The 15888-nt window shown below is 46.8% G+C and overlaps 6 protein-coding genes across 6 annotated transcripts; 3 read left to right on the top strand and 3 right to left on the bottom strand.

The window, feature by feature from the left end:
• Positions 1-512: 512 nt before the first annotated feature.
• On the top strand, positions 513-2870 carry FOMMEDRAFT_113390 (CK1/CK1 protein kinase; the record flags this gene model as incomplete). The annotated part of the gene is made up of 9 exons (XM_007270693.1): positions 513-655; positions 715-802; positions 861-952; positions 1016-1110; positions 1167-1401; positions 1454-1794; positions 1851-2088; positions 2245-2458; positions 2591-2870. The coding sequence occupies exons 1-9, from the start codon at positions 571-573 to the stop codon at positions 2868-2870; spliced, it is 1668 nt and encodes a 555-aa protein (XP_007270755.1). The 5' UTR covers positions 513-570.
• A 954-nt stretch (positions 2871-3824) lies between these two features.
• Positions 3825-5433, bottom strand: FOMMEDRAFT_113387 (C-3 sterol dehydrogenase). Its single transcript, XM_007270692.1, has 4 exons — positions 5203-5433; positions 4814-5136; positions 4037-4748; positions 3825-3971 (listed from the first exon to the last, which is right to left on the bottom strand). Exons 1-4 carry the CDS (start codon positions 5389-5391, stop codon positions 3936-3938), a joined length of 1260 nt encoding a protein of 419 aa, XP_007270754.1. The 5' UTR covers positions 5392-5433; the 3' UTR covers positions 3825-3935.
• Positions 5434-5585: 152 nt separating this feature from the next.
• On the top strand, positions 5586-6948 carry FOMMEDRAFT_148866 (uncharacterized protein; the record flags this gene model as incomplete). Its single annotated transcript, XM_007270691.1, has 4 exons — positions 5586-5699; positions 5757-6047; positions 6104-6177; positions 6238-6948. Exons 1-4 carry the CDS (start codon positions 5606-5608, stop codon positions 6946-6948), a joined length of 1170 nt encoding a protein of 389 aa, XP_007270753.1. The 5' UTR covers positions 5586-5605.
• A 538-nt stretch (positions 6949-7486) lies between these two features.
• Positions 7487-10802, bottom strand: FOMMEDRAFT_161021 (TPR-like protein; the record flags this gene model as incomplete). Its single annotated transcript, XM_007270690.1, has 2 exons — positions 7487-8343; positions 8387-10802. The coding sequence occupies 2 exons, from the start codon at positions 10800-10802 to the stop codon at positions 7487-7489; spliced, it is 3273 nt and encodes a 1090-aa protein (XP_007270752.1).
• A 781-nt stretch (positions 10803-11583) lies between these two features.
• Positions 11584-13887, top strand: FOMMEDRAFT_113384 (uncharacterized protein; the record flags this gene model as incomplete). Its single annotated transcript, XM_007270689.1, has 11 exons — positions 11584-11652; positions 11712-11882; positions 11938-12102; positions 12154-12367; positions 12423-12526; positions 12585-12619; positions 12668-12847; positions 12901-12956; positions 13009-13070; positions 13126-13270; positions 13301-13887. The coding sequence occupies exons 1-11, from the start codon at positions 11632-11634 to the stop codon at positions 13885-13887; spliced, it is 1740 nt and encodes a 579-aa protein (XP_007270751.1). The 5' UTR covers positions 11584-11631.
• A 1003-nt stretch (positions 13888-14890) lies between these two features.
• FOMMEDRAFT_161019 (uncharacterized protein) lies at positions 14891-15303 on the bottom strand (the record flags this gene model as incomplete). Its single annotated transcript, XM_007270688.1, has 2 exons — positions 14891-15081; positions 15138-15303. 2 exons carry the CDS (start codon positions 15301-15303, stop codon positions 14891-14893), a joined length of 357 nt encoding a protein of 118 aa, XP_007270750.1.
• Between the last annotated feature and the right edge of the window lie 585 nt (positions 15304-15888).

Below are 15888 nucleotides of genomic sequence, written 5' to 3'. Positions count from 1 at the left end.
AATGACTTTATAATGTCTCAGTTAGAATACATACAATATAAGGATGAGAGACACTGAGCAGTCAATCATCACCTCACCCCTTGTCTATGCATGCCCCCCTTAAGTTTTCCCTCTCAACACTTTCTTATAGTATAAGTAAACAGAATATTAATCTATACGGACGTAGTCGTCAGGAATGTACTACAAACCTTGATAAGTACTAAAGCCAGTTTCGCTTCGGCGTCATTCGCCTTTTACTGAGCTCCTTGTAGTTCGCGCTTCAAACGCTGATTCTCAGTTCTGAGCAGTTTGATGAGGTCATATGTCAGAGTACTCTCGTCTTGCGCTGTTGCTTCCTTTTGCGACATGACTAGATACCTAGAGAAGACTGAGAATGCAGTGTGCGCTGAAGGATTCGGGAGGAAGGCGTTCTTTAACTTTGAAGATCACGTGCCCCTCGCGTGGTCGTGTATCGATCGACGCGTTGCACGCCTCAAGCAAACGTTCACCAGCCCCCTTGCTTTTGACCGCGGCGTCATCACACTCGACGCGCTTTCTACAATAATACTCGGCTAGGACTCTGAGAATATAATGGGAGGTGATGATGGTCGGCACAGTGTTCCGGCTCGCATCGGAAATTGGCTGTTGGACCAGAACCTCGGTGCAGGTTACTCTGGTTAGCCGCTTAACTATCTGCGTGTATGGATGAACTTTTGATGAAGTAAACTGTTGCAGGATCAATATGGCGTGCAACGAATCCTTATACTGGGCAGGTAGCCGCAGTCAAGGTACAGGACGTCGATCACGAATGTCCAACCAACAGGTGACCAATCTATAGCGTGGAATCAAATGTCCTACTTTCTCACCTTTATACATTGCAGATATGAACGCAACTTCTATCCTTCTCTTCAAGGTGGAAAAGGCATGCCTACTCTATGGGCAGCAGGCGTTCAAGGAGAGCACGACTACCTCGGTGAGACCTTCGCACTTTCGGCGGCTCGTAGTTAACTTATTTAATTATGACCGTTCAATTCAGTTATTGATCTCCTCGGAGCATCCCTTGATAATCTATATCGCAAGAACGGGAAGATGTTTGACCTACGAAGTACCATCTGTATCGCTATGCAAGTCGTGAGTATCATCCGTCCACTCAGTCTCCAAGCTGTATAATTATGAGACTCGCACAGATCCAACGTCTTGAATTTATGCACTCGAGAGGGATCCTGCATCGAGATATTCAACTCGGAAATTGCACACTCGGGCTGGGGAGGATGGAACGAGTCATCTACATGATCGACTTCGGTTTCTCCAAACGATACATTGATCCTCGTACTCGAAAGCACATTCCCGATAGCAGAGCGAAACGTGACTTCATTGGCAACTATTGGTTCTCGTCGGTCAATGTCCACTGTCGGGGTCGAGGTAGCATATTTCACACTTAATATTCTCTTTAAATGACGAAAAACCTTACTAGTACCATCCCGAAGAGACGACATGGAAGCTCTAGCTCTCATGCTCATCCACGTACTCACAGAAGGTGGCCTGCCATGGACGCGTAATGGCGTGCCGAAAACGGACAAAGCACACGATATCCTCATTCGTCAAAAACAACGCGCTAAGCCTGAAGAACTGTGTCACGGACTCCCACCTGTTTTCGAAGATTTCTTAAGGTACTGTAGACGACTAAAGTTCTTTGAACAGCCAGACTATAGATATTGGCGAGACCAGTTTGCAGACCTTGCGAGAGAGGTGGGGTATGCTGAGCCTGATGGATCTGTGAATGATGACCTTGTTTGGCCACCTCGACCGGATGAGGTATGCTTTTATACAGTCTTATATCTTCCAAGCACACTGCTCAAGAATATTTTTAGGCGCCTGTACCATACCGAACACCGGCTTCACCGCCTCGTCGTAAAGCCGAAGGAGAAGTCGACATCTACCACATCCTCGAAGAAATCGCCAAAATGCGACTAGACAACACGAAATTGGTCAAGGAATCGAAGCGCAATGCCAACCTTCTTCCTGTTGGGAAATCAAAGACGCCTCCAATCGTTCCGAATACGACTTCTGATAACTCGGAGACGCCAAAGGCGGCCCGGCCTCAAGCTGGTGCTCCAGCACGAACGGACTCGAAGGACTCGAACAACGGGAACAAGCCGACTAAACACATGGGTCTGATCGTCATCAGCGACTCTTCTTCCTCCGAATCGAACCTCACCCGAACAACCACCACCGAAAACACCAACAAATCTTCAAGACAATTAGACCGAGCGACGAAACAAGCAACGCTCCGGCTCCTTACACGTCGAGTGCGCGAGCAGCAAAACGATAACATAAATGCAAATACCGCTCTAGCGGATTTGTTGAAGCGGTTTTTGGAGATGTATTCGTTAGGTGGAGGAGTTGGAGGGAGGAATAGGAGTCGAGTGATTACGAAGGATGCGTTTGAGTTTTTGGATGCGCTTGTTGAGCGGTTAGGGTCGGATTCAGAATCAGATGCAACGACGAATTCGAATTCATCGGTGATCGTAGTCGAACGAAAGAACTCGAAAGAAGGAGCGAAGAGTTCGGATCCCTCAAACTCAAACTCACAATCCGATCCTTTACAAAGTACACAAAGTCGACTCGATAACCGCGACCGCTCCGTCCTTCCACCCTCGTCCCAACAACAACCAAGGGAAGGGAAAATCGAAACCGTTAGAGCCCTCCGACACCGTCTCCTCTCCCTTCCTTCCATACCCCCACTTTCCTCAATCGAACTGTCGAGGATATTAGGCGATTTTTGTGCAGCTGTACGTTCGACGACGGGGAAGACGCTTACGAAGGATGGGGTTGCGTTCCTTGAGGGTGTTGAAGAGAGACTTAGACAGTTGGCCGTCTCTTCGTCGTGACTATGATTGATTGTGTGTGTGGTGTGGTGAAGAGGAGAACGGAAACACGGACGAATATTAGCATATACGAATAATATACCTAAAAACTACTTGGTTAGGATTTTCTTGAACAGACGTGTAAAGTATCTCATTCTAGTTCTAGAGACTAGTTTTACTTCAGCGTGTATTCTTAATTAGACGGTCTAGATTCCGCTTGTTTGAGCTTTGTACCAGTTCTAAGTCGGTTGTTAAGCATGCACTGTATGCCCAAAGGTAGCCAGGGCTACCAACATGCAGGTCCTGCCCAGATCCGTCTAGGTTGCCCTGAACAGTCCCTGGCAGGTCCTATGGCTTCACACCAAGGCCTGATGCACCCAACCCTTAGAGCCAATCCTTTCCCCAAAGTTACAGATCCGTTTTTCCAACTTCCTTTATCTACATTGTTCCATCAACTAGAGGCTGCTCACTTTGGAGACCTGCTGTGATTATGAGTACAAACCAGTTGTGAAAATAATGCATTCCCTTGGATTTTCAATGGTCGTTGAGAGTGCACCAGACCTGACAGAGGTGTCAAGCTCTACCTGCCATGGAACCCTAGCTAGTTACTCCCATTGTTTACCCACGCTTGGTTGAATTTCTTCACCCTGACATTCAGAGCACTGGGCAGGATCACATTGTGTTAGCACCACTTTCTGGCCATCGCAATGCTACGTTTTTTTTATTTTTTTATTTTTTATTTTAAATTAGACTTGGACAGTCAGGTTCCCCTTGTCTGTACCAGCTCTAAGTCGGTTGTTAAGCGTGTACTGGACGCTCGAAGGCAGCTAAAAGCTCTCAACTCACACAGGTACTGCCCAGATCCGTCCAGGTTGGCTCAAACAGTCTCAGGCGGGTCCCAAGGCTCGAATCCAAACACCTGTACATTCATTTCATTTGTGGCACAGTTTTCCTTTGCTTTACATTCGCTTTTTAAGGCTCGAGTGAATTGCTTCCATTAGATCCATGCAAGTAGATGTGCAGCGTGAATAAGTTACATGAAACATGAAAAGGAAGCGGGTATCGATGCAAAATACGGTAATAAAGCTATTACTTCTTCTCCTGCATGTACTCCGCCTTATACCACTACAATTTGGAACAAAGTTAGTAATTAAATAGAAGAAAACACAGAGAGAAAAGAGAAAACTTACATCACACATCCGCTTAACACCCTCAACAACACCCACATCCGGCTCATACCCAAGCACAAGCCTTGCCTTCTCCATATTATGCCACCTCGTCGCACAAGTAAACGCAACCCTAAACCTCGTAAACGTCGGTTCCTTACCAGTTACCCAACCCCACCCTTCCGCTAAGGTGGCAATTACACCGGCCAGAGCTCTCGGGAGTTTAATATAACTTCGGTCTAATGGGTCACCCATTTCGTGCCAGACGGCTCGGGCAAAGTCCCAGAAGTATACGGGCTCGCCGTTGGTGATGAAGAATACTTGGCCGTCGACGCGGAGTGGGTCGGATTCAGTGCGTTCGATCGTTGCAGGGCTGAGTTGGTCGAACCGGCTACGTGTGATGGGCCGCGATTCATAGTGAGGGCTAGCACGGTAGGCTTCTTCGAGTTCTTCTGCGTTTGGTGGAGGTTGCATCGCAGGTCCGATAGGCCGAGCTGTTGACGTAGGAACACGACGTACTCCGGTTGAGAGGTCGATTGTGGGGAGTGGTCGGAGTACGGCCTCCTCAAGGTCCGGACGTGGATTTGAGAGTCTGTCAGCTGCAAGGAGATGCGCTTTTGCGACGTTCGTCACGTATGTCCATTCGAAGAGGTTGTTGTTGTCACCAATTTGGAAGTGCGTCTGTCTGTTGTAGAATACTTGCATTAAGCCTTGCATGGCTTGTCGGTCCCCTGGGCTGAAACCGAAGAAAAAATACTATTAATAGAACAAAAAATTAAAACGCTGGGGAAGTATGCGTACCCGTAAATGCCTGCGGGACGGAGAGCGACGGTTAGGAGCCCGCTCTTCCCATTTGCCTCTAGCACAAGCTCTTCCGCCTTGGCTTTTGACTCGTTGTACGCATCGAACGGCGGCTCAGGGTATGGCAATCGCTCGTCGACGTTAATAATGTCTTGCCCGTTGAAAACGACACCGGCACTGCTCGTGAACACAAGCTTTTTGATGTTCAACGCAGTCGCGGCAGAGATAACTGCCTTGGTCCCCTCGACGTTTACTTTCCAATAAATGGCGGGATCCAAACCGTGGGGCGGGGACGCAGTGTGAATTATACATGTCGTGCCGCTCTGCCGAGGCCGAAATTTACAAAGTCAATTATTTCAATTAAGAAAAAGAGAGAGCAGTTTGGTTACCTTGCGAAAAGCATCCTCAACTTGACTCTGTACCGAAATGTCGGCATTGTAAAATGGGACATCGTGATGCCGTTGGACAATGTCAAGCACAGAAACGGTGTCCCCGCGGTTCAGAAGTGCCTCGACAATGTGCCGACCAAGAAAGCCACTGCCACCGATGACAATATAATTTTCCTTCGTCGCAGACATGACTTGTACTGAGCAGAACGACGGAGACGGTGAGGGCGAGGAGCAAGGCCTGAATTGTCTGCTGAGCGCTGAGTTGCTGAAGTCGTGCCATAACTTGGAGTGAGTGTTCGGCAAATACCGAGGAGGCACCTGACCGCGTCCACTCGAAACGCGCCTCACTGTGCGCACAACGAGCACAACGACGACGAGGACGACGACAGCGACAGCGGCGACAATGGAGACACCTCCACGCGAAAGGCCAAAGGATAGCAGACCTCGACTTAGCTCTGATGAGAAAAAACAACTGCTCGCAAACCTCGATCTTGAAGGTGAGTAGCTCATCCAGTGGTTGTTTTAAACAGGTGCTGACTGGGAACTATGCACAGTGCAACACCGAGCACGTCAGTTCGAAGAGACGCTCGCTCAAGTCCTCGAGAACTTCAAGAACCACCATGAAGGCCAGGTCCTGCGTGTTCCAAAGCTCGTGAGGGGGATAACTATGGCAGAGTTCGCGGACAAATACAACGGCGATATCAACGCATGTCTGCGTGGACTGCAACGGGAACGACAAGGTGGTGAGCCGACACTTGACCCAGCATCGAAAAAGCGGAAATGGAAGGATACGGACGAACAGCCTGGCCCGGAGGATGCAGAGTCGTCAAGGGCACCCAAGACAGGTTTGCTTGCCGTTTACGTTTGTCTTGACAGAGTTGCTTAAAGACTTTCTGTTCAGCTCGGTTTGGATCCCCCGTTAAGATGAACGCCGCTAATATCATAAAATCACGTCTAAACAAGACTCCAAGCACGGTATGCGCTTGATCTATGCATCCCTATCGTTGTGACGCGTCTCTTACATCACCTATCTAGCAACGCACACCTCGCCGCCTCTACCCACCTCTCGGACCAAACTCACCATCCAAACTCCCATCAACTCGTCCACAGAGCCGCTTCATGTCCCCTACAAAGGCATCAGCCTCTCGCACCGCATCCGCCTCCACCACCGCCTCCCGCGTCCCTTCCTCATCGAACTTCAACCCCGCCATCCCCAAAACACCCGCCTACCCTCGACTGCCTCGTAAAAACGAGAACATCATGAGTGTAAACGGGAGTCCATTAGTTCTTCCCGGGAATCGAGAACGGGACAGGGAGAAGGACAAGGGCGGTGTTGTTGATACGATTGATGAAGGGGAAGAGGGGGAGGTTGAGCCACACGTACGACAACAGCAAACAATTAAACGTCAGAAGAGTATCACCATTCGACGAGATCCTACCTTCGCAATGAACGGCGACGGTGTTGGTATGCCGCGTTCACGTTCACCCTCACGCGCAGCACATTCCAGCTCGGGTTCCTCAACATCAACCTCAACAAGTTCTTCTCTACCCTCAATTGAAAGCAACCAACCCAGTGCATTCATGCGCGTCCCAACGAAAGACGGGTTGGTCCTCGAGTTCGATCCGTTACTCACCACACCCGCGGAGCTGGATGCGTTAGAGGGCATTACAGAGAGTGCGAAGAAGCAGGCGAGAGAGGATATGACGCGCTTGGTGCAGGCTGCTTTGTCGCGATGGAAGATTTAGTTGTTTTCCATCTTCCCCCTCACTGTCTCTACGCTCTGTCTTGTCTTACTTGCGCAGTGTTTTCATAGCTCCAGTCCTCGTCTCGTTTATTTGATTCCTCCTTTTTTCCGCATATATAATACTCTACCTAGTGTCGATGTAAACCTCACGTCCTTTCCTCTCCTTTGTCTTAATCTGCCCAGGGACAGACAGACACACTGTACCACAAAAAACCATCGCATTGCATTTCATGATAGAGACACTTTGTCCACAGAGTATAATTAGTGTTTTCATATCATGTCATGAGTTAGCTTCCACCAAATACAGATATTATACATTGTAAAATCCTTTAGACCCCGTCGAGCACCAATATGAACCAAGTTTACCCATCTCTCAGTCCGAACGTCAGGCCGTTCTTTAAGTTCTATAGCTGCTTTACAAAGTCCAGCAGCTGCCCGCAAGTACCTCGCTTCGCTCTCGTCGCAATCACACATGTACTGATAAACTGTCTTAGCGAAAAACGGTCCATCCTCGTCAAGTAACTCCCACATAGATCCAATCACGCTTCGAAATCCGGAGAACTGCATCGCCGCAGCCAGGTGAAGCACTTCATCATGTGTACCATCATGGGATTGTTCAGCGGTAGGCAGGCAGAAAGGAATGCGAACTCCGCGTTTGGAAGATTTGCTTGGACAATATCGAGTAAAGTTAATCCGCGGTCGGATACCTTGAACGACGAGTCGAAAGGCTTTGAGTTTAAGCCTCCATGGCAAACGAAATGTACCCATGTCGTTTTCCGGAGTGCCTTAATCACTGTAGTGTGGGACGTCTTGCTACTGAGTAATTTAGACTGAATGCCACAATTCTTGATCCTGCGAATTTCTGTCTTAGCTGACGGAAGTGAAGTATCTCCAATAATGAGAGCAGTAGGTTCTTCCACGTATCCACATGACTGCGCATTAATAAGTGCCCCGAGCGTTGGAGTATACGACGAGATGTACTTGTCCAATAAATATATGTCAGTGCTGTCTGTATTCTCTATCGGACCTGCGGCATGGAAGGGAAGCGCAGTCAGCACAGACGTAGGACACCACCAAATGCGCGATCCTTCAGTAATTCCAAGCTCGTTAAATTTGTCGACGACTTTGGAGACGACCCTATCCCACAACATCTTCATCGCTCGGCGGAGCACCTCGTCATATTCCAGTGAGTAAGCCCCGGAGTCTATGCGCGTTGACAAGAGATCGTCGTATAACTCGATGCTATCATTGTAGAACTTTTCGTCTAATGGGATGCAGACAACTGGTAGTTCTTCGCGGGAGAGAACAATGAGCGCATCACATCGATACTTGCTATGGTTTACCACAATGACTGGCCCCACAGAAGCCGCCTGTTGGAGTAACTTAAACGGCGTAGCTGCAAGAAAGTTTTTAAACCCAGGGGATTCGTCGTATCTTACATATAACGTCCTCCTGCTCGAAAGAGAGTTGCTTCTTCAATTTTAGCCTTTCCTCGAATAATTTCCGTCCTTCATGCACGTCCGAAACGGAGGACCCGCTTCCTGTTGTACTCGAATTAGACTGCAGCACAGAAGATGATGTTGCGAGATTCTCCAGCTGGTTGTTGATATCCCTAAGCCTGTCAGCCAGATCGCTGTCTCTTTCCGCAAGCTGATCTAGAGCTTTCCTAAAACCACGCATCTGCGACCAGAGTAAGCCCCTTCCTTGCTCAAGTATCTCAATAGCCTCTTCGAGCCTGTTTCTCTCTACAGCGTAATCTAGAGTGAACGTCCTATAGTAGTAACTTTTCCGGCTGAGGAAGTCGTGCTGCGTATGAAGAGTAGGACTAATAATCAGAGCACGTTGTAGGAGCAATATTGCTGCTTTGTAAGCTCTAGACGTGGAGTGATGAGCATGGCTTCGAGCAGAATTAGACCATTGGTTAGCAGTTTGGAGACGAATACCTGGGCCTGAAAACTCATGCACGGTAGCACGTTCGAGCAATCCAATACATTCCTCTAAATTATCGGCATTCCCGAACTTCTTAAACCGAGAGAGCAATGAAGTAGCGAAGTTTCCCAGCAGTTTGGAATGATCAGGATGACCTTCTGGACAGAGCTCCAAGGTGACACGGTGCAGGTTAATGGCCTCGTCGATGTCTGTCATCTGTCCAAGCCGTTCAAATCGGGTTCGAAGGGAATCTGCAAGGTTATTTAGAGACCCGAAACGATCGGGATGGCCCTGGGGGCGAAGTTCTAGGGCAGCATAAAGATGCTCGATGGCTTCATCGAGATCCAGGGATTGTCCATGCTGTTCAAACTGAGCTTGAAGGGCATTTGCAAGGTTATGCAGACACCCAGAACGACCGGGATGGTCTTTAGGGGAAAGGCCTAGGGCAGAACGATGAAGTTTAACGGCCTCGTCGAGGTCTGCAGATTGTCTATTCTGTTCAAACCGTATTTCAAGCGCAGCAGCAAGATTATTTAGATATATGGAGCGATCGGAATGGCCGTAGAGGCAAGCTTCTAGGATGGAACGGAGAAGTTCAACAGCCTCATCGAGATCCGTGATCTGTTCGAACAGTTGAAAGCGAATACGAAGTGAATTTGCAAGGTTATTCATGAATAGGCGATATTGCGGATGGTCCTTAGGTGATAGTTCCAATGCTGCACGATGATGCTCAATCGCCTCATCGAAGTCTGCGGTCTGCCCACAATGTTCAAACCGTGTTCGAAGGGTAAGTGCAAGACGACTCAGGATGATGGAACGATGAGGATGGCCGTCGGAGCAAAGTGCCAGGGCAGCACGATGAAACTTAGTAGCTTTGTTGAGGTCCATGGTCTGTCCATTCTTTTGGAATCGAAGTTGAAGGCAATTTGCGAGTTCTCCCAGCGACGAGAGACGCTCGTTGTGACCATCCGGGCGAAGCTGAAGCGCAGCTCGATGATGGTTAATGGCCTCCTCAAGGTCTGTTGTCTGTCTATGCCTTTCAAACCGATTTCGAAGGGAATCCGCAAGCTTATACAGGAACCAGGAACGATTAGGATGGCTGTCGGGATGAACTTCTAGGACGGAACGGTAAAGCTCAATGACCTCATCGAGGTCTGTAACTTGTCCATACTGTTGAAATCGGGTTTCAAGGGCAACTGCGAGTTCACTCAGAAGCCCCGAACGTTGAAAACGGCTGCCGGGGAAACATTTCAATGCAGCACGAAAATGCTCGATGGAATCATCGACGTCTTTAGTCCGTCCAAATTGATCAAATCGAGCTTGAAGCGAAAGTGCAAGGCTATTCAGAGACCAAGAACGACCGGGATGGCCATCAGGACGAAGTTCCACGGCTAAACGATGGAGGTCGACAGCTTCATCGATGTCCATTGTTTGTCTGTCCTGTTGAAATCGAGTTCGAAGGGAAATCGCAAGGCTATTCAGCAACATGGAACGATTGGCATGGCCCTCAGGGAGAAGTTCCAGGGCAGAACGTTGAAACTTAATGGCCTTATCAAGATCTGACATTTGTCCATGTTGTTCGAATCGAAGTTGCAGAAACTTTGAAAGGTTGTGCAGAGGTCTGGAAAGGTTGGGATCGGTATCGGGGAAAAGTTTCAGGGCAGCACGGTGCAACTCAATCGATTCGTCCAAATCTTCTATTCTCCTGCATCGCTCGAATCGTTCGTAAAGAAGAATTCCAAGGAAATTCAATACTTTGAATCGATCTGAATGCTCTTCCGGAGCAAGACCAAGTGCAATACGAGCATGAAAAATAGACGCGTCATGTTCTTCCCAATCTCCTGATTGTTCAAAACGCTTTCGGTGTTGAAAGGCCAGTCGGTGGAGTACACCACAAATCAGATCGAGGTTAACTGAGTATTCCATGTCGGCTCGGGATCGTGGCAACGTTTGTTGTCACTTCCGATTCTTCTTTGTTGACTCGTATATTCAGCTAAAACGGGAAAATGAAAGCTATTGTGCGAACATCACCTGAAAATTTCCGTCGTCCTTGAAACCTGCTGGTGGTAACGACTTTCTTCGACACAAAAGGTTACCTAAGAGGCTAATAATATTCCTTGTTATCGTCCGTACGTATACCAAAGCGAAAGAGATGAAGAGAGTATCTTGGAAGAAACACACAAACGATCAATGCCACACACACGAGTGTAACGTTGTGTCTCTCCACCAGAGGTTGGCACCACGGCCTGGCTTCTGAGGCACAACGTTTGGGTTGAGGGTAAAGTCAAGCGCTTATATACTGCACTAGTACCAGCCATGTTGGCGACACGTTCAACCTGTGATCACGGTTTAACGCTGAGGGAGCAATTTTGAATTCAGTCGAGACGTGTGTATTACGTAATTAATTCTAGCAACGGGAAATTGGAATAATTGCTTACTTCCGAATATGGAAAACATTTTCACCCACTGTTGATTTCTGCATGTTTCTGAACAATCAATCTGAGCTGAGACTGAACCTCTATCACTGCATCAGTTGGGCCCACAGTCGTTAAGGTATAAATGTATCCCTACTATGAATATTTCAGCAGACAGCGTCTAAATAGTATCATCAGTGATTAGTCATTTACCTTGATTTCTGCCGCACGAATTGCGTAGACCTGCGCACAGCATGTCCGGCACGCCTACAAAATGCAGCCGAAGTCGGTTCACTAATGCGCCTGGTTAACTTACTTGCCGTGCGCAGTCGATATGCGTAATGGCCACGGCGTCGAGAAACGTGAGATTTACTTATATTGGCGAGAAATGCTGCAACAGAAGATCAAAGACATTTTATAGTTTCTACCAAGGCTCTTGGACACGATGCAATCTCCTCCTAAAGTCCTTATCGTTGGATCTGGACCCGCAGGCCTCATCCTTGCTTTATCACTGCTGAAGAACGGGATACCAGTTCGGATTATCGAGAAAGATGCTAAACATCATAATGGCGAACGTGGTCCTGGAGTAATGGTAAGATACTTTGTATCTTCCTCCTGTGAACAATGTCTAATTGCTCTTTTACTAGCCACGCACGCTTGAAATCGAGCATTTCCTTGGTGCTGAAAATGACGTCCGCAAGACTGGGGCTAGGCCAGCAACGATTCATTTTTTTGACTCGGAAGATCCTCACCGCATCAAAAAGTCTTCAAGTTTGATTCAAAATGTCGAGCCAACACCTGCTTTCCCAATTGTAAGCATTCTGAGTGGCTGATGCAAACATAGACATTAATATCCTCTTAAGACCCGACCGGTAGTCCTTGGCCAATGGCGCCATCAGGCCATCCTTCGCAAGCACATCGAAGCTCTTGGTGGAGTCATCGAGCTCGGATCTGCTTTTATTGGCTGTACACAGGACGGGAATGGTGTGACAGCAGTGATTAAAAAGACAACAGATGGCGTAGAGCATACAGAGAACGCTCGATTTGAGTATCTCGTAGGCGCGGACGGCGGACGAAGTAAATCGAGTTATCTGCTTATTCTGCACTTTAAAGTGTCTTACCGCCATTTCAGGTACTGTGCGGAAAGCCATGGGTGTCGATTTCCATGGAGAAACCCGTGAAGAAGGAAGGCTGCACCTTGTCGATACTCGTATAGAAGGTCTTGGTGTTAACACGGTAAAGGCATCGTATTTGTGTTTTTATTCAAGTTGCTGAGATCTATCCAATTTTTTAGGACATTTGCATGTGGGGCAGCCACAAGACTGCAATGTAAGTTTACTCTATCGCGGGTACTACAGCTCACTTACCCTCCGCCAGGGTAGTTGTTAGGCAAACAGTGGAGCCTGGTCTGTTCCAGGTGATCTTCTCTGGTCCCGAAGTGAACTTCGACTACCTCAGAGAACATGATGACCCGCAAACAATTCAGAATGAACTACATAGGATCATGAACCGCACCGATATTCGAGTTACCGGAATAACTTGGCACGGCGAATGGAGGTCCGTCGAATACATACATTTCACTTAAAAATGATAATAACGGATTAGCCTAGACCGAATATTCGCATGGTGGACCATTTCCAAGTCGGAAGACTGTTCATTATTGGCGGTACGTTCGTTTGTTTGACTAACAAGGTTTTCTGCTGATATCAGTTCTACAGACGCTGCACACACACATTCTCCGACAGGAGGACAGGGATTGAACTCCAGCGTACAAGATGCTGTGAGTTCTGATTTCAGTGTACACGCTGATCTCAAGAATTCTAATCTAAAATTAGTTCAATCTTGGCTGGAAACTTGCACTCTCAATCAAAGGAAATGCTTCGCCGCACTTGTTAGAATCCTTCCAAAGCGAACGGCTCCCGGTAATCGCGGAGATGCTACAGCTCACGACCAAATTACTTGACCGCTACATTACGACTGGTTCCACCATCACTCAGACAACCGTCCAAGGCGCAACTGAGAAACAATCTCAAAAAAGTACGAGGGATGAAGACGTATGGTTCCGCGACAGGAGACTTCTACAACTCGATTTACACTATCGCTGGAGTCCGGTGGTCGTCGATGAGCGTTTTGCACCACCTAGCCCGGGTTCTATGGATGCGTATGGTGTGGTGGCCAAGGAAAGACGAGCCGGGGACCGGGCCCCTGACGCACCATCTCTCGTTGGACCAAATGCCCCAGATCGGCTTTTCGACATATTCCACCCAGCAAAGCACACTGTATTGCTGTTCGTTGCAGATCAATCCCAAGTCGAGCAAGCACGCGCGATCATATCCCCGTTTTCCTCGATTGATACGGGATTGATACAGGGGATACTTGTATTCCCAGCAGATACGGACGCATCGAATATTTCAGGCAGCGACATGGAGTTTGTTGTTGTGGACTCAGAGGGACACGCATTTACCAATTATGGCATTAACACGGAGGGTTTGCCAACGGTGGTGGTTGTTCGACCCGATGCCATTATCGGGGCATTTTTAAAGGCGGAGGCTGGTACCCGCAAATACCTTTCGGCTGTCTTCCAGACGATCCAGTGATTCCTAATGATACCCTGGAAGATTTACAGTTTGTTCTCCAACGCCCAACTTGGTTCAATAGTTGTTTCCCTACTGTACAATGACAATGCTTTTGTAACTCACTATTTGTCGTGATTGAACAGACACCGATTCCTTACTACAAGAGGTACAGTGTGATCTATCCCCCATACAGAGATACATTCGAGACTGACTCTATCATGCTAGCTAAGCACCGATGTGTATCATGTTAACCTATTCTTGGTCTGAAACCCTTTATAAACAATGCTTTGATGCGGATCTACAATTCCCACAGTTCTTTGCATATCACTTTGCCATATAAGAATTTCTACACTTTCCTTCAACATATAACTATCTTATACTTTCTTTTCTTGCTACCAATCAAAAATATTTCACTGATGTGCTGTACAGATGCATACTTTTGGTGCATTTAAAGCACTAAATTGAAACTATGTCAAACTATGTACTAAAGTGTTTCAAGGCAAATAGTATGTACATTTAAAAGTCTAACAGCTTAAACAAGATCTTATTGATTCAAGCTTCACAGTACACTATCTATAAGGCCACCTCAACCTTCATTATTATTACTATTTAAAATATTACTTAGAACACTATTTTGACTTACAAAGTGTTAACATGTATTACAAACAATACAATAATAATAGATAATACTAATAATACAGACAGAACAAATGGAACAAATGTAGAATAATAAGACATGTATTAGATACACAATATGTATCAGATAACAAATAATAATGATTCAGATATTTATGACATACAAACAGATGAATAATATAAATACAAACATTCTATTAACTATAATATAGATTATAACAGGTTTATGCACCTTTTATATGTTTTGATAACTTAAGAATTAAGCATTCCAACACAGAGTCATTTATAAGTGAATCAAGAGAAGCATATAGATCTTCATCTAGAATAATGTTTTCTTTTGGCTAATGAAAGGTTTAGTCAGAATGTTTCATACAGGGACTACGTTGAATTAACTGACAGAGCCAGACAAGTCTCCAAGATTAGTCAAAGGATCCTGGTTTGGAGGAATGTCTGTACCAGACTGTACTGAGGATAATATGCTGTCAAGCAGGCCTGGGATAGGAACCGAAGTCAACGAAATGGCAGCAGATGAGTCTGTAAGTGTTGAAAGTGGGAGGGAGCTCGTTATAGGCGCATCCGCTGTAGAAGCTATTAGACATCTACATAAACTAAACAGTGAGTAAGTAGGGACTGACTTGGAATTGTCTCCGTAGGAATCGGGAGCGACGTGGATAGCCCAACGGCAGTTGAGGTAGGCAAGTTTACGAGCGACTGCGATTCATAGAAAGAGATAGGCAGAGCCTCTGCAAAAACGGTGAAAGAGAGTGCAACTGCAACGAGAGCAAAGCAGCGAGGAATCATTGGAGCAAAAGAGTGGCAAAAGCAGATACTATGAAGTTGGTCTTTGAGGGCTGAGTGAGGAACTCTAAGAGAATGAATGAAACTAGACGTAGTCTCTTAGACTTTATATGCCGATTTCAGCGATCGCAGCATCTCCTACGACGTGCTTCAGTTTTATTCCTAGAAAGCACCAGAATCCTTGTAAAGCGAATCGCGATGTCATGAAGGTAGTCTTTGGGCAGGAAGCATATTGCTTGGAAGTTGCCTGGAATTTGATCTGACGTGTTCGTGCATATCCTCAAACATTGCACGGACGCAAACTATGAAAGGCATATCAGAGTGTAAGTGGTGCCAATGAGTTTGCATAAAAAGCAGCATAATGATGCCCGATCAATGGGCTCAATCGCACAGGAGCTTATGAGAATGCTTGGAGAGTGCCATTGATATTAGTCTTCCGCTGCAATAAAATTCGATATAAGAAACAAGTAATGAGTACGTCTTGAAGATGCATAAAATCATTCTCCTACTGTACCTCCACATTGGCATCAATTTTGCTGTAATCAGCGCATAATGCCAAGGTATTTTTGGAATGACTTGTGTTGAAGT

This window comes from Fomitiporia mediterranea, assembly GCF_000271605.1.
Source record: "Fomitiporia mediterranea MF3/22 unplaced genomic scaffold FOMMEscaffold_14, whole genome shotgun sequence".
NCBI lineage: Eukaryota > Fungi > Basidiomycota > Agaricomycetes > Hymenochaetales > Hymenochaetaceae > Fomitiporia > Fomitiporia mediterranea.
Note: the sequence above shows the minus strand (reverse complement) of the source record. Positions and strands in the feature narration are given on the sequence as shown.

What these genes read in the sequence shown, in the direction of transcription:
- FOMMEDRAFT_113387 (XM_007270692.1), bottom strand. Translation starts at nt 5,391, where the DNA reads ATGTCTGCGACGAAGGAAAATTATATTGTCATCGGTGGCAGTGGCTTT. An exon ending in TTGAGGATGCTTTTCGCAAG is followed by an intron (nt 5,137 to 5,202) that starts GTAACCAAACTG and finishes CGGCCTCGGCAG; the next exon opens with AGCGGCACGACATGTATAAT. An exon ending in GTGTTAAGCGGATGTGTGAT is followed by an intron (nt 3,972 to 4,036) that starts GTAAGTTTTCTC and finishes TCCAAATTGTAG; the next exon opens with TGGTATAAGGCGGAGTACAT.